The sequence below is a fragment of the Alligator mississippiensis genome, chromosome 1, assembly GCF_030867095.1.
Source record: "Alligator mississippiensis isolate rAllMis1 chromosome 1, rAllMis1, whole genome shotgun sequence".
Lineage (NCBI taxonomy): Eukaryota > Metazoa > Chordata > Crocodylia > Alligatoridae > Alligator > Alligator mississippiensis.
Window position 1 is genome coordinate 292,442,589 of NC_081824.1, and position 27,499 is coordinate 292,470,087.

At 40.0% G+C, this 27,499-nt stretch overlaps 1 protein-coding gene across 2 annotated transcripts in view; it reads left to right on the forward strand.

The window, feature by feature from the left end:
* ITSN1 (intersectin 1) overlaps nt 1–27,499 on the forward strand; it is a 186,540-nt gene that overhangs the window by 88,723 nt on the left and 70,318 nt on the right. For both annotated transcript variants that reach the window (XM_006259443.4, XM_014599130.3), the window contains exons 13-17: nt 2,013–2,162; nt 2,440–2,580; nt 7,198–7,285; nt 7,447–7,586; nt 23,755–23,879. In XM_006259443.4, the coding sequence (XP_006259505.1) occupies nt 2,013–2,162; nt 2,440–2,580; nt 7,198–7,285; nt 7,447–7,586; nt 23,755–23,879 (644 nt within the window). The remainder of the gene's footprint in view (nt 1–2,012; nt 2,163–2,439; nt 2,581–7,197; nt 7,286–7,446; nt 7,587–23,754; nt 23,880–27,499) is intronic.

The following is a 27,499-nucleotide window of genomic DNA, read 5'->3' on the forward strand; positions in this document are numbered from 1 at the left end:
TTTCCCTTCTTCCTTCTCCAGGGGCAAGCTGTCAGAGAACCCTGTGGGGACCCTGCCCTCTGTATCACCAGTCAGTTAACAGGGGTGATATTCTCCTGAGGCAAGAATCCTCCCAGAGCCCTGGGAGGTTTCCAGCCATGGGAGAAGAGCCCCTACCCAGTGCACTCCTCTGGTTCAACTCTGAGGAGTGAGAGAATGGGAGACAAGTATAGCATCCAGGGCAGGAGCCCTCCAGCCAATTGGCAGCTGCAAGGATAGCCAGCTTTGGGCAACTTTGCAGCAGCAGCAGGAGAATTGTCTCCCACCCCCCACATGCATCCAGTTCCATTGGGAGGTGTGCAGGGGGATGGGGGATGTTAGTGCTGTGGCTGCAAGGCTGCCTGGGCTCCAGCAACCTTGCAGGTGCAAGAGATTCCCACGGTTTGAGAGTCAGGCTCAGGGAGGCTGTCCCCAAGCTTGGTCCCCTAGGGAGCTAGGGTAGGGATTGAAAAGCCCTAGGAGCCAAGAAGTGGAGAAGCTGTCTCCACTCCAGTTCACAGTCCTGCAGGCTTTCAATGCTGCATATGTTGCCCAGATATACATTCCTGTTTCTAGTCTAAGTTTCCACCAGTAAGAATGTCTGAGAAATTCTAAACATTAGAAATGTATGGCTGTACATGGTTCTTAACCTCTGACTTCAAAACTTTTTTTAATATAAAGTGATTCTGCTTTGGTGATGAACCAAACTTTTCCATGGGAATAGAACTTCATCATCCTTCTGCACTTAATGGTAGGCCTAGGAAAAGCTACCATGTTTGAAATCTCAAGACATCAACAGAATTTTGAATTGGGTGGAACAGCCTTTGACTTTAGCTTTCTGTGAAACTATACTTGAGGTGGTTGTGATGTTTGTTTTTGGTGTCTGTCAGTTAGAAGCAGATTATATACTGAATTCACCTGAATCCAATGTGACTTTGAATTTAAGATGACTCCCCAGTAAGTAGCTTCTATACATGGAAAATTATAAATTTGTTATGATTTTCCATGTATAGAAGCTAATTATTGGAGAGTCATCTTAAATTTGCTCCACAAAGCAGCAGCAGGGGGCAAGGGGCCAGATCCCCACCCTTTGCCCCCCTACTTCTGTGCTTGTGCTTGCTCCCCTGCTGCCTGTCCCACTTGCTGCTTGTCTGCCCTGGTGCCTTCCACCTCTGCCACTTCTGTCTCATTGCTGCCTACCCTCTGCCTCCCATTTCTCACCCCCCTGCAACTCTCAACCTTCTATACAACTCAAGTTCCTGTTCTGGGATAGTCAGAAGCAGTGGCAGCACTGGTCTGGCCCAACTCAGGCTGAGAGAAGACATGGTGGCAGCTCTGGGCCCAGCCAGGTTAGGGCTGGGACTGGAGCCAGAGCTGAAGGTAAGCAGCTGTTGGGGCAAGAGGAAGGGGAAAACAGGCAGTGCGGTCTCTTTTGCGCTTTCCCCTGAGCTGCATATCATGGGTCTTCCCCTGCCCCCCACTATATGGCCTTCCCTGCATGCCCTCCACTGCAAACCCCCTTCCCCACCACACATGCTGCCCTGGCTGACAGTGGGCTGCAGCTCAGCCAACCTCACAGCAAAGCTGGAGCTGAACTGCTGCCTGCCCCAGGCCTATACTCAAATGAGTACACTAAGATGAGGCTTTTTTCCCCACCTTGAAATTGGGGAAAAGACCTCATCTTGGATTTTGGTAAATATGGCATTTCAGCAAATTAAATTATTGATTAATTTATGGTAATGGAAGAGATGCACCTCTTTTAAAAATGGCACGCTTTCCTGACTCTGACCTTAATCTATCATGGGATTTAAGCAAGTACCTAATTTTAAACAATAAAACTACTCTGCTTAAAGATAGGCATGTACTTGTGTACCTTGCTGAACTGAAACCTTACAACATGTGTATTCTGATGAAGAAGTAGGATGGATTCTGACCAGCCGTTTCTTCAAATAATCTGTGTTTTGGGGTTTTGGGCTTTTTATTAAATACTACAGGCTGCAAAAAGGGAACTTGAAAGGCAAAGACAACTTGAATGGGAGCGTAATCGTCGGCAAGAGCTATTAAATCAAAGAAACAAGGAACAAGAAGATATAGTCATTCTGAAAGCAAAGAAAAAGACGTTAGAATTTGAGTTGGAAGCTCTAGTAAGTACAGATCTTTTTAAAAGGTTGTGGATTAAAATATTTTATTGTATAGAAGGACAACCAATTCCAACTATTTTGCATTTGAAATATTTGCTGGTGCTTATAATGCACAGCACAAGACCACAGTAATGAGTGTAGTTATATAATCTTAGTTAGTTGCCATAATTACATCTTAGTAAGTCAGTTGTAGAATTAAAACATTGTTAGTTTTAGAAAGCACATGAAATCTACAATTTAATTAAATTATTTCAGTAATCAAAACATTTTTTTCCTGAAGAATGATAAAAAACATCAGTTGGAGGGAAAGCTTCAAGATATCAGGTGTCGACTGTCTACCCAAAGACAAGAAATTGAGAGCACAAACAAATCTAGAGAACTGAGAATTGCAGAAATTACCCATTTGCAACAGCAGTTACAGGTGAGCATTCTAGTTTTTTTCTTGCGCTTAGCATTTAGGCTTGTGGGGGGTTTTGTTTATTCTCCACCACTTTGGGCAGTATTCTGATCAGGCTTTCCCATTCAACATTATATGCCACTTCATGAACAGTACTTCTAGTTCATGCATATAGTGTCTTTCATCCCTATGGATCCCATGTTGCTCTTACAACTATGCTGAGGAATTACTGAAGGTGGCTGCCTCTGATTATATACAGCAACCTTAAATAGTCTTTAAAAATGTAGGAAAGTCTCCAAAAGAATTTAGGGAAATAAAAAGTTTTAGTTAAAAGTCTCTATGTTTGGGGATTTATCTTACAAATATGAATATTTCATATAAATTTCTAACCAAATCCTTCCAACCCTCAAAAATGAAATTAGCAAATAAAGCACAACAGGGTGTTCTGTTTGATTTAGTTTCTTGCTTGATCTAGTGCCCTTTGCTCTTTCTCTCTTCTTCTTGCATTCTCTAGTTACTCTAATGACAGATATTGGGCCAACTATACTATATCATATAGCATGGTCCTGTCTGGTCTAGTGAAAGATATTACTACACAAATCTTTCTTCTCACAAGCTAACAAATAGCAGCTGAACAAAGGAAAATCTGGCTGCAAGGAAGGAAGTGTATATAGTAAGATTCCTTTTCCTACATGCGCAAAGAGCTGCCAACAAAATGTTCCTAGAACCAAATCTGCACGTAAAAGTAATAGCCACCTAAAGATGTCTCTTCTTCCTAAATACTTTAAGAGCTAGTACCAGAAATAGTGTACTTTTCACCTCAGAGGAGAAATGTAAATTTAGGTAAGTTGTGGTGTATTTATAGCTGTAGTTTGTATTTGTTCTTTACAACTTTGTACGTTGCGTGTTTGTCCCCATATCCTGGACAAAGGCTATCTTATGTAATTGTATTCTGAAATATGTTCACTTTCCACTGCACCATTATTGCTGCAAACTGTTGACAGTCATCGCCAGTCCCCTCAGAACGGACAAAGCAAGCATCTCATATGTAGTTTGTAAAAAACCCCCCCAAAAACACAAAACAAAAAAACAAAGCTTCTTAATCCTTCAGGATGGAAAGTAGTGCATAAACAAAACAGTTGTTGGTTATACTTGCATGAGATCACTAACTGCTTCAGTGTCTGAAATGTATGCATGAAACTTCTTTCAGAAACTGACATCTGAAGCGTTTATGATGCTTGATGCTGTTTTCCCAAGTATTTGAAATACTTAAGCACAGTCTTAGATTTTAAATACCATTAAGAGTCTTCCTTGCTGTTTTTCTTTCCCCCTTCCAGGGAAAAATAGCCTATTTATTTTTAAGATGTTTTGTTTGATTTTTTTTGTATTATTTACTTGTGGTCGTATTTTAGTGTGTACAAAAATTGAGGGAAAGCCAAGCCAAACCAAAGAAATGAACATTTAGTCCTGAGAATGCCTAGACAACAGAATTCATTCTCTTAAAACATAAGCATGACCACAGACCTAAATCCAAGCTCCTGTGGAGCTCATGAGCTTCCCACTCTCTAGCTTTATGCTTTGAAAACGAAGCAGAGCCTAATATAGTGACTGATGTAATACCTGGTCATTGAGGCTCCAGGATGCTTGCCTAGACATGTGTACTTTGGTGCAGACTGAAAGGTTTTATTTAGCCAGTGTAAAAACAGATTTCTATACAACCAGTGAAGTTTTTCTCTACAGAGTGAGAAAAATAAGAGAAGAAATAAGGGCAACATAAAGTGGATATACAATATATACAAATAACAAACAGAAGCCTTCAGCTTTTAAGCATGACAGTACATGATGCAAGTCAGAGGCACCTCTGTAGAGTGGGGAAACAAATGAGCTACAGTATTTTACATCTTAATTCACAAGTCATTAAACGGACTAACGGTTGTGTTCACTGGTTGGCCTTGATGGTGAGAAAAGATAAGAGAGTCTGCAATGCCTGTCTAATGCAATAGCAAACAAATAGCAAGATTTTACTATATAAAAAGATGCTGGTTCTTTATTTATATTAGAGTAATGTCTAGAATTCTGTGTTTGGGATCAGATTCCCATTATACTGGGGCAGATTTTTTTTAAGACACAGTCCTTCTGAGAACACTAGCAAATGTAAGAAACAGAAGGTGAAGGAGGAGGAAGAGTTTGAAATGAACAGAAGTGGGAAAGAGTTGCATAGATATATTGCATGAGAGTTGGTCGCTTCAAGTAGCGTATTGAAATGTGACAAGATGTTAGCTAGAAGTTTTCTCTTTTGACGTGTGTATAGACATTTGGGGAGATCGAATCAAGTAAAAAATGGTCACTCAATGTAAGGTAAGTCGGGTTGTGGGAGCTAGTGGGGATCTGGGGGGAGGCAAGCAGGCTCTGGGAGGGTCAGGGAGATTGAGTTCAGGCAGTGTCTGTAGGGGGTTGATGAGGTCCAGGAGGGTTTGGTGGGATCAGGGGAGGTTATGGGGTCCATGGAGGGGCTCTTTCCCCCAGGACCAGGGGCTGTTTTTAACCCCCTCACCACCACCCCAGATGAACAACCACCACCCCCACCTGCTCCCCCAACCCTTCCCCAACTTACTTCCTTGGCTCCTAGCACTGGTGAATCCTGGTAAAACCAGCAGTGGGAGCAGCTTGCAGGATGGGAGGTTTGGAGGACTTGGGGAGGTGATGGGGGCTGGCTAGTTGGCTGGGGAGGGAGTTGACTGTTTTGGGGGTGGGGGAGAGACTAGGGGAACTAAAAATAGCCCAGTGCCAAGTAGCCAGCGGCTGGCCTTTCCCATCCTTAGGGCTGTACTAGGAACTGTACAGAAATTCAGGGAAGTTAGATCGGTCTAAAAATGGCCAACCCTATCTAAGTTAGATTACCTTGGAGGTAGGGTTAACTTAGATTGGTTGGCCATTTTTAGACTGATCTAAATGTCCCAGAACTTCTGTGCAGTTCATACTCAGATTAATATAACTAGGGATCTCAGTGTTAAGACCATATCTGGGTGAACTAAGTTATATCAGGTGGCCATTTTTAATGTGATCTAACCTCCCCAAATGTCTGTATGCATCCTAAGTATTATAGAGGTACTAATTGTGGGGTTATATCCTCTGCGGTTTTTTTTCTGTACTGATCATATGCTATCAGTTTACCTGTGACTGTGAAAGAAAGCTGAAGCATGTTGGGGTGGGGGGGAAGCATTAAAGTTTCACTTCTATAATGTCTGTATGGTACACTTCTGAAAACTTTCAACACCAGTAAGAAAATATGTTATGCATTTCTGTATTTCATCTATTCTGTTTCATAAAGGAGGATTGCATGGCATACTTATACAGCCATTAACATGTCCTTGAATGGCTGAAACAGACTTATTTGTATTGTAGTAAGTGCAACTATAAAATGAGATAGGTTCCTAGGAAAGGGGAGATGGGGAGGATAGAGGATGATGTAAGTAAAGTCTGTATCATAATGCATGTGCACAAGGAGGCCAAATTAAGAAATGCCAGAACTGAGAATGCAGTGCAACAATAAACTTTGAGTGCTTGACTCTACTGCACTGTCTTAATGTACATTTTGAATGTAGTGTGTTAGAAATGCTCATGGTTACAGCGTGTAACAAATATGAGAATTGTATATAGTGGTGGCACAATTATAAAGAATACCAGACATGAAGTGGGATAGCCATGAAATAAATCCTTTATATACCACTGTAACAAGTGTTCTTGCACTGGACTTGTAATAGGATTAAACAATTATGTGAAGATTGTGCTGATGGCTAAGTTGTCATTCGTGCTCCTTTGTGACAAATGCAAGTTGTCAGGTCTTTAGTTCCTCAAAGAACTGTGACTTCAGCACTGTGCTGCTGAAATAAACTGCTTAAAAGAAAGTTTGTTTTAAGACTGAGATACTGATACCCTGACCACTTTTAGAAACGAAGTCATTTCACATCAGGCTTCCGTAATTGGTTCTGACAGCTTGACTTTGAGGGTTAAGGCATACAAAAGTATCAAGTTTAAATGAAAAATGTTATCCCCCCTGAAACAACAGGGATTATTTATGATCCACCGAAGAAAATCTCATTCACAGGCAGTTTGCCAGATTATTTGCTGGCAACATTCTGGATATCAGTAAAGCAGTGGTCTCTACTAGGGCACTAAGCAGATATTTAAAACTACGTTTTTTTCTTACCTGGTTGTCTACATGCTTCCTAATTTTTGGTTTCTTTAAAAGTCATAATTAAAAAAATATATTAATAACATTGGCAATCCTTAAATAATACTAATCCTGGTGAAATTACTTTTTATGTAAGGTGTTACTGACAACCTGATTCAGAACTCCATGAAGTCTATCCTGATCTCTCTCCTACTTTTTTTTTAAATTTTCAGTTCAGGATTTGCTAAGTAAGATACTTCGAGTTGACTAATTTCTTAAGGAGCTTGAATGTACTGGTAGGCAGTTCTGTCACTGAATAATGGTATCACATAAAAGTTACTTGGGTAATTCTTTGTTCGTGTTGGAGTTGAAAAAGACATTCTTGGTAAAAGGGAAACTGGCCTGTGGGAAGTGTGTGGCTAGTTCTACTGAAGATCAATCACCTGTTCTCTTGTTTCCTCCCAAAGGAGTCTCAGCAGATGCTTGGAAGATTAATTCCAGAAAAACAGCTACTCAATGACCAGTTAAAGCAAGTTCAGCAAAACAGTTTGCACAGTAAGTATATTTTATATGTTTGAGTCTTTTATACAATGTATCATCCATACTGATAATACATTTCTTTAATTTTGCAACTGACCTGTTGAAAAACAATGCTCTTTGAGACATAAAAATGTCAATGGTTGAAAATATTTATTTGACAATATGTTTAAAAACAGGAGATTCACTTCTTACTATCAAAAGAGCCTTAGAAGCCAAGGAACTAGCACGCCAGCAGCTTCGAGATCAGTTAGATGAAGTAGAAAAAGAAACCAGATCTAAACTTCAGGAGATTGATATTTTCAATAATCAACTGAAGGTAATCTGTCTCTCTAGTGCCTGCTTTCTGAATGTTTTGTTGATCAGCTGCTAATTTGGTCATAAGCAGAAACATTTTACTATATTGTTACTTGTTCAGAATTTCAACGTTAATACCATTATTAGAAGCAACATGACATTCTGAAGTATATTATACTTCTCTTAAGACAATAAAATTTGGTAAATCTGAAGCCTCTTGAACAAGATAAATTGTCAGATACCAGATTTACTGTTACACTTGCAAAATTGTACACTTCTATCCTCCCATATTCATAAACGGAGGGAAAGAATATAGTGTGAAGAAATCTGGAATCCATGCTTCTGCAAATTCATATTCCCTCCATTTTAAGCCCACCGGTAAAGTGACTTGACTTTGGATTCTGTAAGTTTTTTCTGCCATGTCATAAACTCATGCTTGTTCCTGATTGTAGTTGTCTTTGTTTTGTGGTTTCATATTTTTGATTTAGTAATAAAATTGTGTGGTTTGTCATATTTGTACAGGAAAATTAGACATTGCAACAGCCCCTAGAGGAAGAGCAACCTTCAAAAACAGTGGATAAAATTTCTCTAGCAGTCACATTTTAAGACAGGGGGAAAATGCCTTATATTAACTTTGTATCCCACTTTTTGCTGAATCAGGCTCCAAGACAAATTGTATTGCATTTCCTGGAAAATATAATTTTTCTATCATTTTCCTTGGTTTGAAAAATTTGTAACAAGAATAAAGTTTTATAGCTGATTCTGGTTTGAAATTTGATCTAGCAGGATTTTTATTTTGTGTCTGTGAGGTAGAAAGAGGTTATTCAGGTTAAGTACCAAGTACTTGATACTAAAATTGCTAAAATGGATAGTCTGGAGCAGTGGTTCCAAAATGTTTTGGACCAATAGACCACTGTCAACCCTCAAAATTTCTCACAGACCATGAACATATCCTTATCAAAATCTAACTGTTGGGTAGGCTTTATATAATCTACAGATTTGCTTTGGACTATAGTTTGGGAACCATTGGTCGATAAAAGAAGTGGGTGGCCATATCTTAATTGTGTGTCAGTGCCAAATCAGGGATCTGACTCTCAGTATTTTAGTTGTATAGAGTTCCTTGTTATGCTTTAGAAGATACCATGACTGAAAGCAAGCTATATAACCAACATTATTGACTAATTTTTATTAAAGAATAAATAAAAACTATGGTTCTGTTAGTTACAGTCCCTGTTTGTATGCATCTCTGGAGAGCTCTGAACCGAGATTACACCTTTCAAAATTGGGCCCATGTGTCATGGGGTGTTCAGTTGAAATTAAACTAAGACAAAAGTAAGGTTTCCAAAATTAGTGGAAAGTGCTTTTTTGATGTATCTTATAACTTAAACAGCTTTATAGATGGGCAAAGGAAACTTGTGCAGGTAGGTTTGATTTATCATTTATAGGGACCTACTTAAATTGCATTTCACAATTTTCATGGAAACTGTGAAAAATGGCAGTATCCATGATTACTGTGAAAAATAGCATTTCCCCTGATTTTTCACAAAATTGCTTGGAAATAAAAAGCTTACTGGAATACAAAGAAAGTGTGGCAATCCCTGCAGCCATAGGGCACAGGGTTTGAGAGAGAGATGCTGAGCTAGTAATGTAGACTCAGTGAAAGCGCCAGTCAGGAAAGCAAAAGATTTTTGGTGCCATCTTTTAAGAAGTCAGATGCAATGCTGCACTCTGAAGATGATGAGTGGAAGTAAATCCAAGAAAGCTAAATACATTTCAGCTCAGGATCATGTAAGGCAGTTCCCTGTAGGAAATTTGCCTGGGTGGTAATTTGTTTTGTTTATCATGCAATGGGACTCTGGATGTGTAGAGGAAAAACAGTATCTGATTTGCATATAAAGCGAAAGGCTGCTATAGAAGCTGAAGGTGAGAGCCCTAAAGATCGAGGACATAGTTCATGAACCACTGAAAGCAGCTTAACAAGAAGAGAGGCTACACTTGCGCTAGTGGAGGCAGTCACAGCTGCCAACATTCCTCTGGAGAAAATTGATAACCCTAAATTAAGGGACTACTTGAACAAACATGCCAAATGCTGGCAGTTTCCCATTTGTGAACAAACTTTGCCAAGATCATCTACCAGGAGTAATTGCTTTGCATGTTCTGTCTACAAAACCTGCATTGGCAGAATATGAATCAGTCTTGATTGTAGCAGATGAAGCAACAGATGTCCAAGATAACTAGGTTCTGTATATTTCTGGGAGCTGGACAAACCACGACCTGCCTAGTTTTCAAACAGAGCCGGTTCATCTTGTATCTGTCAATTTTTCTATTGTGGCACAAGCTGCAGTGGAGCCTTTTGTAAACTACAGCTTAGAATTTAACAAGATAGTAGCATATCTGTCTGATAATGCAATGTATATGTGCAAAGCTTTCTCTGATGTGCTCCAAGGAATGGTGCCCAATGCAATTCATGTCACCAGCAGTGTTCACATCCTTTCTTTAGTAAGTGACATCTGGCGCATACATTTTCCTGGTATGGACATTCTGGGGTTCCTCTTTTAATAAAGCATTCCAACATTGTCCAGGTCATAAGCTTTGATACAGTGAGTCCATTGCCAATGAAAGCAGGGATCTACATGTGACTATGTCACTTCCACCGGAGTCAGTGTTTACAGGGTGGAATTCGTGGTTTAATGCAGTTTGTTACCACACCAGGATTATGAAGTACTACCAGCAGTTTGTGTGCGAGGATCTTGAAATCACACCCAGCACATGGTGCCTGCTTAAACTACATGATCTCTTAAGATAGGGCGACATTGAAGACCAAGTTAAGTTTGTGGCTGAAAATGTGATCCGATTCATGGAGCTTCTAACGTGGCTTGAAAGTCTGCAGGCTTTGATCCACCAAGCACACAACAAGCTGATGGATATAAGTTGGGTTGAAGACATGGCATCACAGCAGCTTTCAAACTACCAATGTGAAAACCAGTGGAGACCAGAACTGTTCCAGGAAATAGCTGCAAAGTTGAATCAATACTACGAGTATGATCAGTCACTACCACAATGATTTAAACAACCTACTGCCTCCTTGTTTAGTTTTGTTTACATTTTTTACCCCAGTTGGGTGCCTTTTCTGAGGTTTGAGCCTCAGCTACTGAAATCAGTCCCTGGATGGCAGGAAGAGCATGACAAGGAATGTGCTGCTTACATGAACTTCATCAAAGGGTTCTAGATGCCTTTGACTGTAACTGTTTTGGGAGTCTGCTTTTTATTGGTTTCCACATGTCTGCAACTTGGCAAAATGCTGCCTTACCATTCCAACCAATTCAGTGGACACAGAATGTGCAATCTCAGTATATCGACAAGTGTTTATTATACCACAGAGACAGAAGTCAGCCGCAACTGCCAGTGGATACTGCATGCTAGCCTTTAACAACTAACATGAATTGTTTCTATCAAGGTTAGCATTATTTAGTATTACTAAACTTTTTGTAGAATGCTAATAATAAATTATGATGATATTAGTTACAATTCATGTTGTGTATAAATTTATATACCTATATTTCAATTTAGATTTAAATTTAACACTGAGATTTATAATACGGTATTTTATTTGATATTTCTACGGACTTTGCTATTTAATTATGCCGCAGTTTTTGCCCCTCAGCCAATCAGCAGCAGGCAAGGCATAGGGCCAGTGCAGCCCCTCAGCCAATCAGCAGCAAGGAGAGGCTTGCTATGAAAATACAGCAAAATTAGCTCCACGCACTGTGAGCAGCCCACAAAAATCCCTTTGTCTCACTGTGATTTAGGTAGGTCCCTAATCACTGATAATATTAATTCTTTATAAAAGGTGAGTGACCTTAAGTCTAATGAGCTGACTTAAGTCAGCAAATGAAAGACTACAAAGAATTGTGAATTCAAATTATTCTAGCTATACATTTTGTTGTTTAACAGGAGAAGCTGTTGATGAATTAACTATGTTAAATTGCAATAGTATTTCAGTATTTCATTAAAATCATGACAAGAGATGTCAATCTAATACTCTGGCAGGTCTTTGGCTGCGTTTCTCTGACCAGTGAGGTTGAAATCTTGGTATTGCCCCTGTATGCAAAAAGAGTGAAAGCTTGATGTTTCTTGGTGTTCTTTGATGGCTTCTTTGCTTGCTTGAAAAAGATAAGATTAAAAGGCTAAGGTGAGATAAGAGCAATACAGGTATGCTCTTAAGGTAGAGAAATGGAAGTAATGCGTACCGTTTAATTGAGGGTGTCCGTGTCCTTATATAATTTTGCTGGAGATGGAACACAGCTTTAATAGCTTAGTTGGCTTTAATTTTTAGGTGCAGTAATCCTTTCATTGACTCAACACCTTCACAGGCTGGGGCTGGTAACATTTTCAGATCATGAATTTACACTTTGCTAATACATATGCAACAGGGATTTAATTGCCTTTGCTTTTGTGGAAGAAACTCTCAGAACACTTTTTTTTTTAAGAATTGCCACTCTTTCTTCTATTCAGTCCATTTTTGTGCAATTCCTTTGATTTCCTTAAAGCAGTGGTTCTCAACCTATTTGCCGTAGTGGGCCACACTTGCAGCTCTCAATGTGTTACGTGGGCTGCACCCCACAGCTGAGGGGCTCCCAGCTGCCAGGGCTATGGGACCAGGGCCTGCAGCCCCCTACAGCAGCACCTAAGCCCTGGCTACCACGCACAGGAGGCAGCAGTTGCTGCAGCCGAAGCGGAGCTTGGAACCCATCTCCCCACAATGCTCCCCCCGGACAGTACAGCCAGAGCGAAGCTCATGGGGAGGGGGCAGATGTATGCTGCCCACTGCAGACTTGGGGCTACCTGCCCTGCTGGTCTCCCCCCAGGGCCTCCATAGCCAAGCAAGCAGGACCCAGTGCCAGTGGACAGGGATGCTCAGTGCTGCTGCTGGGAGCCTCATGACAGCCTCACCACCATAGCAAGGCACCCCGGCAGCAGCGGTGGCATGGAGTTGAGCCCCAGTTGGTGCCGGGCAGGCAGGGGGTGACTTGCCATGGTGTTGCAGCTGGTGTGGGGTTCCCAGCAGTGGTACAGAGCCTCCCCACCCTGCTCTGCTGCAGAAGCCCCCAGGAGAAGGGCAACAGGGCAGGGATCCCTGAGCCCGCAGCAGGCAGTCTGCATCTGCCCCTGCCCTGTGCACAAATTTGTGGGGCACATCCCCCTCCCCCCATGCCTCCTTCCCCAGGAATGCATGCAGCAGCGGAGGGCCAGCTCCCTGCTGCTTGACAGGTGAGCTGTCTATGGCTTTGATCTGCTTCCCAGCCGGGCCTCATAACCACACATTCTCATCCTGGCCCTGGACCGCATGTACAATGCTGGCTGGGCACTGTGCCCTACCCTGCCCTGCCCTATTCTACTCCCTTCTTCCCTCCCTCCCTCACCATGGGGACCTCAATCTGCTCTTCCCCCTCCACCTGATAGACTTACCTGGAGGGAGCAGTGAGAGCTGGTTTCCACCCTTTCTGGCTGCCAGGTGCATGTGTGCACATGCACATGGTGCCCCTTGCCTCCGATTACTCTCCTCCTCTCCCCCCAGCCCCAAGCAGCCTCTTCTAGGCTGGAATTCTGCCAGCCTGCAAGGGGAAATATGGGGTTTCCCACGTTTTTCTCCCTGACTTTAACAAATTGCAGGTGGCAATCTTTACTCTTTTTTTTTGTTAACAGGATGTCACATGGGCAGTGTGCTGATTGGACCACATGTGGGATGTAGGTTGAGAACCACTGCCTTAAGGTTTAATAAGAGTTAAATTCTAGTTTTGTACAAGTCTCAAACACCTTCATTTTCTATAGATTGTATAGGAAATATTTTGTTCTTTCAAATGTTTTTCTCAACATTAATAATTCTTAGAAATTTTCTTAAACTGAAAACACCACAAAATAATTTGTCATCCATTCTTGACTATCTTTGGAGAGGGGATCTTAGTCTTTCTGAACTTGGTAAGGAAGCTATCTGGCATTGTCAGGTAAATAATAAATTTCCCAAATTATAGTTTATATTTAAATGATGTCTTGAATTAGTAATCAGTGCTAGTACCACGTGGCTTTAACATATTTGTCAGTAAAGCATCTTACAATTTTATGTAGTAGTGCTTTCAAGGCAGTTCTGTGAAGTTTTCAGTTAACTATAAAACAATTGCAAATTAATACTTCTTTGCTTTTGTTGCTTCTAAGCAATTAGTAACATAGCAAGCTAAGGGTTTTTTACAAGAATTTTGACAATTGTACAAATTTTTCTTAAAGTTACACAAAGACGAGCATTTATCAAAAGACTCTGTTTGTAATACTTCTGTTTCTAGAATTCTGTATGCGAGTTTAAAGGGAAGATTTTTTTTAAGACGAGAGAGAAGGCTCCTGTTTGAGCCTTTTTGATGTTGTATAGCAACTGGTTTGGCATAACTTCATGCTGAGAGCCTAGAAAAAGGCTGTTTTTGCTTCCTATAACAGAAAGAGGTGTTTTGCAACTCTTTGTAGCTGTTTATTGGAAGACAGTAGAAATTTCTGAGTTCCTTTCTTAAGTGAACTCTACACATCATTTAATAACAGAGATATATGTGAACTGCTAGTTATCAGCCATCGTGAATATAAAGGTACCTACGTATTTCAGCAAAATTAGTGAAGGTGCAGATAAGTTTGCAAGACACTTTTAAAAAGTTATAATTGATTTAACAGACTTTTTGATCATAATACCTTTTTGTTAAGGTTTATGCCCTACATCTTTAGCTCTGAACATAAATTGCATATTCTTGGCATTGATATATCTTTAAGTAATTTAGATAGATTAAAAATCTAATTAATATTATTCTTGAAACAGAGGCCACTGTTTCTCTCTGGCAGTAGCTAATACAAAGCAACGTTGTTGTAAGATAAGAGAAGGTAAACTGAATAATTTAACAAAGGCATTTAGTGTGTCTTTTCACTGCTGAGATCATAGGTCAGATCTTTTCTAAAGTTTGAATGTGCTTAAGGTTACAGATCTGCTCTAACTGCTTAAAATACAGTGGGTCACACTACCATTGCATGCATCTTATATAGTAGTTTACATTCTCTTTAAAAAGGGAGCACCCAGGATAAACAGAGATGAAGCTAAATGATCTGAATTACCTTAATCTTTGCCTCGATTCTTACTGGTATGCATCAGTGACTATTTAGGTAAATGAGGCTTCTTCAGCCAGCAGTTTTCTAATTCTTCCTGAAAAACTGTTTAAAGTTCCTCTGATGGCTGAGCTGCTTACAGTTGCCTATTCTTTCAAGCCAAAATTTGAAAACTGGACATTCCTTGCATGGATTTTTGAAAATTCTCTAGAATATAAAACGTTATTCTCCATCATTCAAAAGCAGCAAATTCATAGCTCTTTATTGAATTCCTGAATATCTCAGCTAGGGCTGAATAGTTGATGTAATCGGCAGTAAACAATATGCAGTTTTTAGCTTCTAGATCATAGTTTCTCAACCTGTGGTATGCATGCCCCTGCGGGTATGCGAGATGCAGGCAGGGGGTATGCGGGTACCCCAACACTCTCTCTCACCCTCTTTTTCCTCTGTCTCTCTCCCCTTCCTCCTCTCAACACTATGGCAAAAAATTTGGTGCGCTCCGCATTGCATGGTGCTTTAAATTCCCCAGTGATAATTTGGCTTGCCACGCTTTGTACAGCACTGGGTTCAGTCCTCCTAGCTTTGGCCTATATCACCTCTAGCCCAAGTCCATACTTGAGTTGTGCACCCCTGGTGTAAAAGATGGCAACCCTACCCACACCAGATCAGACATCTGTCATATCATGGCCTCATATACACAGCCCTTCTTTCAACATGTGGCACACATTAGTCTATAAATATAAAATCTGCTGGAAAATTGAGTGTTGAGGTACTTATTAAAATTATCAGAAGTTAGGGGGTACTTGCTACTTAAAAGGTTGAGAAACACTGTTCTAGATCACCTGTTTGAATTTGGCCCAGATCCATAATGTCTGAAAGTGATTATAATCTAATAGCTATTTGGCATATATGAATGCTCTTAGTTAGCTTTCTAGTGGCCAAATATCCTTGTAGGTCAGCTATGAGGCATGTTACCAAGAGAGGCTGACTTTTTATTTTGTTGGGGGTGGGCGGGAATTGTAAGTTAAATGCATAGTTGAAAATCAGGTTATTTTGATAGCTAAATTGCAGATTTTAAATCCATATTTAGGTACTTGATTTTGAAAATATTGGCCTATCTATCTAAAAATGTATTTTACATGCATCTGAACTGAATTTCTATATGTAATAAGAATGACACAACTTTTCCACTTAGTAGTTTAAAATAATGCTATAAAGAAAAGTACATATTAGGTAACTGGGTACATAATGCAGTTGTTGCACATCTTACATTTCCTCCTAAACCCTGACATTTACAAAGATCAGTCATTTAAAAATTCTTTAAAATAACATCAAGTTTAAAAAAAAATGTTTAAATGCAATTCTTGGTTACAAAGATTAAATAACAGTGGTGATTCAACTATTTAAGGTTAATCTCTCTATTAATACATATGTGGTAGGTGAAAACTGGAAAATTAATGTAACCAGCTCTTGTGAAAGTAGGCTGGATTTATCAATAATTTACTCTCAGGGCCTTAAAAAAAGTGGCACAGAACTAGGACCAGGTTCTTGAGAAATGTTTCACATTTTTTGTCATGTTCCAGTCCTTGTCGGTCCCTGTCTAGTCAGTGTGCACTGGACAAGTCTTGCATATGAATGCCTGTTTACATTTGAGCGTTTCTTTCTTCCAGTCATTGGCAATGGAAGATGCAATGCTGCAGTGCCTGGCAGTTCTTCTGGGCTGCGTCAACTACTTAGACTCCTTTCTAAAGGTCTCCATGCCCTACACAGGCAGTACACATCTATCTCAATCTGAGTGATGAACCATCTCCAGTTATGTGCTTCACTTTACCATAAACAGATGAGTGTGCAGTGTTTAAGTTAGTATTTAATAAGAAGGCGCTAGAACCATCTTTTATATTAATCAAAATGTGGACTCTGATCTTATCTTTACTTATTGCCTAGGTGAGAGTAGGATTTACTGTATGCCTTCCATACTTGGTACAACTTGAACAAGGTACTAGTGGTTATATTTACCTTTTGTACATAACATTTAAATATTAAACAAGAAAGTCTTATTGTTCTGGCCATTATGTTTAGAAACTTTAAATTTTATTTGTTTTATGCTGTATGTTACATGCTTTATTTACATAGACTAGCATATTGTGCGATACTGGTTATGTTATGAGAGGCTTTAAAAAAACCAAAAAAACCCAACTTACCTTCATTGGATCTCCCATAACTTCAGCAAGTGATGGGAGGAGCTGTATCACTTTCAAGAATAGCACAGCTGCTTCAGAAGCTAGGTATGGAGCAGTAGAGCCCTCAGTGAGTAGTGAAACTCAAAAGTTTCTTTTCCCTAAGACCCATGACTGCCATAGGCCTTCTATCTGTTACCCTTAAAGGGAAGATTTGATGGAAGCACCATGGAGTAACCTTGAAAAATTTCTTAGGCCTCACCCTTTTGTGAAAAGACAAAATTAGGCCTCAAGTCAAGGGATGCAGTCGTTTTAAGGTTTCCATAGCAATATTACTTACCCACATTGTGTATTTACTTTCCTGTGCACTATTAATAATTTGTCTAGTAGGAGTGCCATGTGTGGGTATCATAATGTTGCTATCAGAGCCTTTGCAGTTATGCTTCTTGACCATTTACTTTTACAACTTCAACATTCCTCTGAATTTTTTTAAAGAAACTATTAATCTATAGTTCTGAATTAGGTGCTTGTGTTTTAAATGTGGTGTTCTGCATTTTGGATAACATATAATCTGGCAAATACTACATGGATGCAATGTGAACTCTTCAAGTTTTGACTCTCAACAAAAATATACTTGTAAACTTAAAATTGCTAGTTACCTATCTTTGTAAAGATCAGGCAGATATAAGGTTATGTTGAATATTTAATTTAAAAAGTATTGAATTGTACTCAGTTGACTGCTGAAATGTATTAGTATTGTGTTCACTGGATGTCTTTACAGACCTGTGGGAGATGTAGATTTTTATGTTAGGCAAATCAATACAATATTTGTTGAAATAATATTCTGAACATTTATCTCTCATTATCTCTCATTTCCTCCTAGCTGGTGCAAGAGGCTATATATTGCAGTTTCCCCTTCATATAATATTTTTTGTATTCCATCAAGTGCTGGTTACCCAGACTTTGTTAAGCCTACTTATGCGTCTCTCAAAATCCTACTCAGCAAAGTACAGTAGTGGGCTGGCTTAGTCGGGAAAACAGTCTGGTGAATTTAAATGCCTTTAAAAGACTATATTACAAACAAAAAGGAGAAGCCCTAAGATCCTAGATTAACCAAATGTATAGCTGCAAATAAAATAGATTTTATTTATAACAACGAACAGATTTTTTACTCTTTGGATCAGAGTTCAAACCCTTGGGGATTTTGTGCTGCAGCAGTGTTAATCCTCAAGCAAGTATGGAAAAGTCATTCCTGTAGTAAAATTACCCAACTCTGCTCTTGGCAGGTAAAGGTGGCAGTGTTTTTTTTTACTCTCAGGGAGGGTGGGGGTATGTGTGTGTGTGTGTTATGTAAGGTAAGCTTATATATATGAAAACTATAAAACATGCAATCCTGAAGTTTCTTTGCAAACAGAATTCCAAGTGAAGTGAATGGGGATTTGATGCACGGAGGTCTTTCAAGGTAATCTTAGGGATTTGAGACATTTATAGTCTTTTTTTTTTCCTCTCCAAAAGTGTTCACTATATAGCTGAGTTAAGAGTCTTCCTGATGTGTGTGTTTTGATTTTTGCACATTTTAAAAGCATGATTGACTTAATGATTTTAGTTTCACATTTTGGCCCAGCAAATGATTCCCATTTAACTAGGGAAGGTCCAAGACCAGAATACGTTGAATAGATTTACATCAGGAGGAAGAAAAAAGACCTGTGGAATGCTGCTGTAGTCTAAATAGCTACAATTATTGTAACTGATGGCAAGTCATTTTCAGTGTTTCTACTATAGAATCACTTTATTTGAATCCTATTTCAGTAGCTGTGGTGATGTTCTCTCTAGATGTTAGAATCCTAGAGAAGTGGGGTTGGAAAGCATCTCCAGGTCATCTAGTCCAACCCTGTGCCTGAGGCACGATCAGCCCTATCCAAACCATCTGGAACAAGACATAATCTAAACTCTGCATAAGACTATCACCAATCCTGACACAACACAGACCTAACACTCCAACCTGCCACAGGGGAAAGCAGGAGAACCATGGCAGCCAAAATCCTGCTTCTATGACACGTTGTCAACATATGCTTAAGAAATCCCAGGTAGAGGGCCATGGCCTCTGCTATGAAGAAGGCATTTAAATGCACAGTTCATACCAATCTGATAATGGGGTAAAAGTTAGCTCTCATAGGCCAGGACTTAAACTGCAGCTTGGAAATTGAGCCAGTTAAGCTAAATAAAGAGCTAAAATAAGCTAAAGAAAGAGAAGGAAGGGTGGACAAAAGGAAAGGTAGAGGAGCATCCATTAAGTCACAAAAGTAGCTTCAGTCCTTGACTAATCTGAGTTGATCAAAGCTTCACCCTCCACGCTTGGAATGGCAAGTTGATCACATAGAAAAAGAAGTCAGTTAAACTTTAACTACGAGAACATGTAATAAAATGACATATTTAGTGGCAATGTAGATGGTTTGTGGGGTGAAGAGGCTTAATGGTCCTTACACCTGGCTGCATGTGGAGATGACTATAGTGACAGGAGTTGAGAAAGCTAGAAGCCAATCCGTGACCTTGTGTAATCTGTATTTCCCTCTTGAAGAATGTTTTTAAACAATTCACTGCTCTTGACTATATTAATGTGTTGGACATGGTCCTGCTTAACATATGCATAGTGTCTTTATGAATGAAAAATTTAAGATGTGCATGAAGAGAAGACTTCCTCTGAAATGTCATGAAATAGTTTGAAAGGGAGGCAAAATCCTTAGTGTTACAATATATTGTACACTGAATAATTAGATGGGTGAGCAGTAACAGTGAGAGGGGTAACTCTAGTACAGGCTGCATGACAGGTGCTGTTCTAGCAGTAACACCAGCACAGCTTACCACTTCTTTTTCAGTAGGATCAGAGACTGCCTCCAGCTTCAGTTTCCTCTGCAATTGTTTATACTCTGTGTTCTCACTGTCCTTGCTGCTAGCTGACTAGAGATCCTGTCAGCAGCTGTGAATATTGCCAGTGCTAGTCTCCCTTCAGATTCCTCTTCTTATTCCAAAATTATGCAATGAATGAACATTTATAGGTTTGCAAGTATGTTCAAAGCTTGAAAATGTTGGCAAAGTTTCTACCAGGTTGAAGATTTAGGGATGCTGTCCTGGGTGAAAAAATGCCTTACATTTTTCTACACAGATGGATTTTTACACTAGCAGATATCACTTCCACCCTCTTAAATATTTTTAATGTTGTCTGTCTCCAAACAAATTAGTATTTTCCCCAGTTAATTCTCCAGCCTTTCAATAAAGTTTGTGGCCCTCTTATCTATAAAGCTTAGTCCCCTCCACAGGATTCTTTTTCCCCTGCTGATCTTCTGGATGTAACTATGGGTGACTAGTGCCACCTTAGTCGGGGGGGGCATGTGCCCCCCAGCAACCAGTCAGCGGCCAGGGGGGCCAATCTCGCTGACCGGGGGGGGGGGTCCCCTGCAGGTGATTGCTGTGGCTGCAGCAGCAGCCGCTTCTGGGAGCACCATGGCGCTTCTGCTCCCCAGCCGGCACTTGGGAGGACTGGTGCTCCCACCTGCCCCCCCCCTGCCCATCGCCTAAGCAGCGAGCATGGCCAGTCAGGGGGTGCACATGTGTGCACCCCCGTGCATCTCCTACGCATTGCCACTGGATGTACCCCCTATTTTCTCTCTTCTCTATGCTAAAAGGGTCAGTGTGGATGGCTTCTTTTCTTCCTGCCTTTCTCTCTTAAAAGCCAGTGGCTTCTTTTCTTTTCCCTGGTTGATTAGATTTTTCAAGCTCTGTACATCGCTGTCTTTTGTAGAGCAGGATCAAAAATCATGCTGCATTCTAGAACTTTTAAAAAGCATGATTTTTAAGCTGTTCATAGTGTTACCTTTCCTCATAGTTGTTAATGGGGGAAAAATTGACTTATTCTACATAGATAACTGCAGTTTTCAGAGGGAAATGTTAACTCTGTGAGTTAGTCACAGTGACAAATAAGGCTTAAACTGGAAGCTTTGTTGCAACCTAACCTATGAAGTCATGATACATTTTTCTATAAAATTAGGTTAACATTGAATAACCTTAGAAAGTCACCTTGCACAAGGAACAGGAGCAACTTGTGACCCCACTGTATTGGTCCTTGTACAGACATGTAGTGGTGTAGTCTCTGGTCAAAGGAGATTACATTCTAAACCAGTGGTTCTCAACCTACTTGCCATAGTGGGTGTGTGCTCATTGGGCTGCTTGTGGCCTGCAGGCTGAGAACTACTGGCCTAGACAAAACCACAGTACAGAAAAGCTGAAGTGACTTGTTCAAGATAACACACCAAGCCCATAGTAGAGCTGGTAATAGACCTCACCACTGCACCACACTTACCTTTTTTGTGCTTGACTTGACTTTTCTTTGTGCTGTTTTTAAATTCCCCACATAACTACTTGTACTACTATTAAAATGTTAGTGTAATTTTCCCTGTAGGTACATATTCTGGAATGAAAATGATTTTCTTATTCTGGGATAATTATTTTACAGACAGCATTAGCATGTTCATGGTAAAGTGTAAGCAAGTATATACGCTGCTTGAATGGTAGATTTCCATGGAGGGTTTTGCAAGGTTACAGTACTGTATGTTCTCTCTCATCTCTCTCCTAAATTAGCCTGTTTCATTGTGATTTTCTGTTAGTAGCCATTGATTATAGCCTTGCCCAAATTGCCCCTTCCATACTTAACAGATTTGTCTCAGGCTAAGCATAGTGTAATGATGACTCTTAGGGAATATGGGTTTTTATTTTGTAGCATTTAGTTCTGTTTCCCTCAAGTTAAACTTGAGGATCAGAAGTAAAACTAAATTGTGAGCTAGGGCATTTATATGTTGCCTGTTAGCCACATATATATTCTTAGCTTTGTAATGGCTTACAGAGATCATTAACCACTTATTACAATTTAGTTATTTTGATGCCTACTTTAGAGTCTGGTCTCTCCAGTTGTTTGTATAAAGTTGATTGCTAATATACCTGCTTGTTTCACTGACCCAGTTTTTTAATGAAAAGCAGTTCTGTAGACTTGAGAGGGTAAAGAATAAATTAATATCACATTTAAGTTTTTATTAAAAAGTAGCAGAGTAATCACTAATATTATTTGTCAAATTTTCACCCCTTTGCTCTTTGTCTGAATCAGTCGTGTGATTTCAGTGCTCATTTTTTTTGTTGCTCATACACATTTTTTCCAGATCAGTTGATACAAAAAAATCCAAATAAGAGGAAAATTACATCTTAGGAGAGAGCTTATCTGTAAAGTAACTTTCAGGTTATGAAATTCTGACTAAAATAGCCCAGTCTATTAATAATACATGTGAGGGAGGTTTTAATTTTAAGAGATATAGGCTAAATTTTCAAGCATGTAAAAATAATACAAACCTGTCTGTTCTGGTTCATGTTGCAATATATTTAAGGCACAGAAATGATTAGGATAATTTATTAAATTCAGAGTTCCCTGTGACAGAAATAGATAAGTTTTAAGTTTTTTTTTTTTCACACTTGAAATCTAAGCTACATTTTTGTCACAGATTGCAAGTGGTCACGTGGTCATTTAAAAAAGGTGTGACTGATTTTTCAAAGAGGCAAGGATTTTTCAAAGGGAAGACTGTCAGCTATCTTAAAGACATCAGTGATTCTTATAAGTACCTCAAGGTCTGTTGCTCATTGTATGGCCAGTGGGGAAGATTTGGCCTGCAGAACCATGTCATCTGGCCCTCAGGGCACCCCACAGGTACAGAAATTTGGTAGGAGGGAAGCAGTGGCAGCATAAATTGCCACAGCTCTGGAAGCCGTAGCAATTAACACTGTCACTGCTCCCCTACCTCCAAATTTCTCCCCTAGGGAGCCCTGCCAGTCAGATGACATGGCCCCATGCTCCAGATAACATCGACATGCGGTGTCAGTCTGCTGCTGTATCTGTCATTCAGGGTTACTCCATAGCCACATTTGGCATGTGGGACCTGATCTGGTGCATAGGGTCATATCCCAGGCACTGATCCACCTTGCAGTGATCAGGTCTGTGGACCAACCCCACCCATGGGATCTGCCTCATGGAGCAGCCCCGTGTCAATCTTTTGGCTGGCAAGGCCAGATAGATTGAGCATCATTGATTTAGAAGAATGCTGGCAAAAAGTTTAGGTTCAAAATTAAGGGTTGTTTAATGATATTAAGAATAATAAAAGTTATTAATGTTAATGCTAACATTCAGTTTTTCTAAAAAAAAAATACTGCATTTTTTTAAACATTAGTTACAACCCATATGATTTCAACATTGTCTTTGTAATTGTGGTAAAATCACCACTTTCAGACAAATTAATAGTGTTCTTGCTATGCCTCCATTTAATTCCAAAGGCACACTGTTTGGAGAATTCAATTTCCTAGATAGAAAATTACCTTGAAAATGCTCTAGCAGTTAGTATGGCAGTGAAATTACTAGGGATTTTGAACTGAAACCAGTACACTGAACAATACTTCCCAGAATTTGTAAAAGTATCTTAAGAATCAATTGAAAAAATTGCCAGAAAGAATAAGAAATCTGATAAATTGATGTAACAAGAATTGCCAATAACTTTTTTTATATATATAAAATTAAACCATAGCTAAATCATTTTATCTTTTTCAGTTTTTTTAAATAAATAGATCACTTTTTTACTTTTTATTCCTTTTATTGAATATGGCTAAAAGTGGATGGAGGATAAGTGGTTCAGAGCTTTCCAAATCTATCATACATGACTGCCAAATTACTTGAAAATACTAAAAGCCTGAGCAGAGATTTCCTTCACAATAAGAAATGTGGAGCCATTTGTACTGCTGTTACTATGAAGTGTATGGTTACATGCCACATATTTGTTGATTTTTCTGTAGGAACTGAGAGAGATACATAACAAACAGCAACTTCAGAAGCAAAAGAGTTTAGAAGCAGAGAGGCTGAAACAGAAGGAACAAGAGCGGAAGACCGTAGAACTGGAAAAGCAAAAGGAAGCCCAAAGGTAATAGTTCTAGTTTATGGTAAACTATTTATGAGTACCTAACACTTCACAAGCAAGAAAGACTCTCTAACCCCAAGAACTTTAATTTTATCTTAAATAACAAGCCTCCTAGTGTGTATATGACAATTTTATCTTAAATAACAAGCCCAGATCCATATACAAAATGGAGAGAAAATTCAGGCCTTGGAGACTGCACTCAAACCTGGGGGGGAAAAGTTCATTTATTGCTATTTAATACCAGTGTTGGTAGGGAGTTTTAGGGAGAAAACTTGATGTGCTTCCATGCGCCATTTTATTTATTTATTTATTTGATGATGCTGTAACTTTTTTATACTGGTTGTAAAGAGATTTGTCATTTGAGGCAGTTGTGATTGTCTCAGGTTTTGACTTGGATCAAAACAGGAGCAGCACATATAGCCCTTCCAAGTTTCATTCCTGCTCCGTGACCAGTTGGAGAAATGCAGTGTCTGTTTACACTCTTTGTATGCTGGACTAGTTCTGACCACTAGATCTGAACAAAGAATTTCTGCTACAACTTTGGGAATCACTATTTAATACACATGAGGGAGGAAGGAGGACCCAGGCAACTATAGGCCAGTCAGTCTCACCTCCATCCTTGGCAAAGTCTTTGAAAAAATTATCAAGGCTCACATTTGCGAGAGCCCGGCAGGAAAAATTATGCTGAGGGGAAACCAGCACAGGTTTGTAGCAGGTAGATCATTCCTGACTAATCTAGTCTCTTTTTACGACCAGGTTACAAAACACCTGGATGCAGGAGTAGGGGTTGACGTCGTTTACTTAGATTTCAGGAAGGCCTTTGATACGGTATCCCACCCCATACTGGTGAACAAGTTAAGAGGCTGTGACTTGGATGACTACACAGTCTGGTGGGTGGCGAATTGGCTAGAGGATCGTACCCAGAGAGTCGTAGTGGATGGGTCGGTATCGACCTGGAAGGGTGTGGGCAGTGGGGTCCCGCAGGGCTCGGTCCTTGGACCGATACTCTTCAATGTCTTCATCAGCGACTTGGACGAGGGAGTGAAGTGTACTCTGTCCAAGTTTGTGGATGACACAAAACTGTGGGGAGAAGTGGACACACCGGAGGGCAGGGAACAACTACAAGCAGACCTGGACAGGGTAGACATATGGGCAGAAAACAACAGAATGCAATTCAACAAGGAGAAATGCAAAGTGCTGCACCTAGGGAGGAAAAATGTCCAGCATACCTACTGCCTAGGAAATGACCTGCTGGGTGGCACGGAAGCGGAAAGGGATCTTGGAGTCCTAGTGGACTCCAAGATGAACATGAGTCGGCAGTGTGATGAAGTCATCAGAAAAGCTAATGGCACTTTATTGTGCATCAGCAGATGCATGACGAACAGAACCAAGGGGGTGATACTTCCCCTCTATTGGGCGCTGGTCAGACCGCAGTTGGAATACTGCGTGCAATTTTGGGCGCTGCACTTCAAGAGAGATGTGGATAACCTGGAGAGGGTCCAGAGATGGGCCACTCGTATGGTTAAGGGCTTGCAGGCCAAGCCCTATGAGGAGAGACTGGGGCACCTGGACCTCTTCAGCCTCCGCAAGAGAAGGTTGAGAGGCGACCTTGTGGCTGCCTATAAGTTCATCACGGGGGCACAGAAGGGAATTGGTGAGGTTTTACTTACCAAGGCGCCCCTGGGGGTTACAAGAAATAATGGCCACAAGCTAGCAGAGAGCAGATTTAGACTAGGCATTAGGAAGAACTTGTTCACAGTTTGAGTGGCCAAGGTCTGGAATGGGCTCCCAAGGGAGGTGGTGCTCTCCCCTACCCTGGGGGTCTTCAAGAGGAGGTTAGATAAGCATCTAGCTGGGGTCATCTGAACCCAGCACTCTTTCCTACCTATGCAGGGGGTCGGACTCAATGATCTATTGAGGTCCCTTCCGACCCTAACATTTATGAATCTATGATATGCAGACTAAAAGCCAGTTATCTTCCATGAGAGATTTTGTTACAGTAGTTATGAAAATAAGGCTGTCAGCACTTAAACTTATTTTATTGAAGTTCTTTTGAAACCCAGTGCATGCTGTAGCATGTTGGGAGTAGTGGCTTCTTAGTCTTAACTGGCCAGGTGGTTATAACAAAGAACTGAAAGTAGGAATCCTTAAATTTGAACATGTCCCATGGTGCATTGTTTGAGTGATCTGTGGCAAGTGACTTGTGTTACTGCTTCCTCAGCCAAACCAATTTTTAAAACATTGTTTAAAAAAATCTTTTTTGCAGAAACCCTTCCTAGCCACCTGACCCTTCCCTTCCTGGCCACTGCTTTTCTTGCTGTAGCAGTGTGGGGGTGAGAAGGGGACACATTTAAGACAACCTGTTAATAACTAGATTCTACACCTGGAAAATTATAACAAATTTGTAAGTTTTTCCATATATAGGACCTAATTATTGGGGGGGGGTCACCTTAAATTCAGCATCAACTTAGATTTGAGTAAATACAGTATTTAAAAATCTTTACATTCATAAAGGTGGCAAATCCTGCAGCTCCTATGTTAAACTCTAATGTTCAGTCTTGCAAACAACAGTTTAACAATTCATTTAATTTCCCACAGTCATATAATTATTAATCACTTGCTTGCCCCGTCTTGCTTACATCACCAGTAACCTTAATGTTGCCTTCTAAACCTTGCAGAAATCTGCAGAAAGGTCAAACAGCAAGTGAATAGAACATAATTGATAATATATTCATTGAGACTTCTACGTTTTCCTTATTTTGATCTTTCTTGCATTTTTGCAATGCAACACAGATGGGAACAAGGATGACTGAAAGGAGAAGGGAACAAAATCTGTTCTGAGGGAGCAAGAGAGGATGAGTGAATATATGAGACTAAAAGAAAGTGGTTGTTTTTCAATGATGGATAAGAGCAATATACAAGAGAAAAGAATGGAATGAAGCTGGACAGAATGGGTTAGAGACTAGGTGAGAAAAAGCAGAGAATAGGAGAAGGAAATAAAGTAAAAAAAGATTCAAACAACTCTTAGGTCAGTGGAATTTTTTTATAGTATCTGTGTTTCTGTATTATACTTAGGCAAAGACATCCCACATGAATATAGGGCAGAAGGATGGGATTTGAAGTACTTTATTAAATTGCAATCAACCATGTATCTGTAGTAAAATAAAAGAGAACAATTTATACTCATCAATACATTGGCTCAACCCTTGGGCATATTCAGGGCTTGACAGTAGCAACCAATTTCTTTTGAAAATGTTCTTAACTTGATTTTAATATTGATAATTATGCACTGAGAATAGCAGAAGTAACTGTACATTACTAGTTTAGCAGAGAAATTTGAGATGACCCAAATTTCTTGAATTTAGAGATCTTTACTGAATGCCTAAGATGAGTGATAAGATCATATGGCACTGTGCAGCACAGGAAAATCAAGTTTTGAGTAGTGTGACAGAACTTAGCTTTTGGGAGTAAGAAGAGTGCAGATGTGATATTGGTAAATAAGAAATTTAGCTGAAGTCTGCTTCTACACTATGAATTCCGGTTTAAAGGCCAGAGTAATCAAATTCTGGGCGCACACAAACAAATATTTTACAATCTTAAAAGAAGAGGGGGAGCTGCTGCTC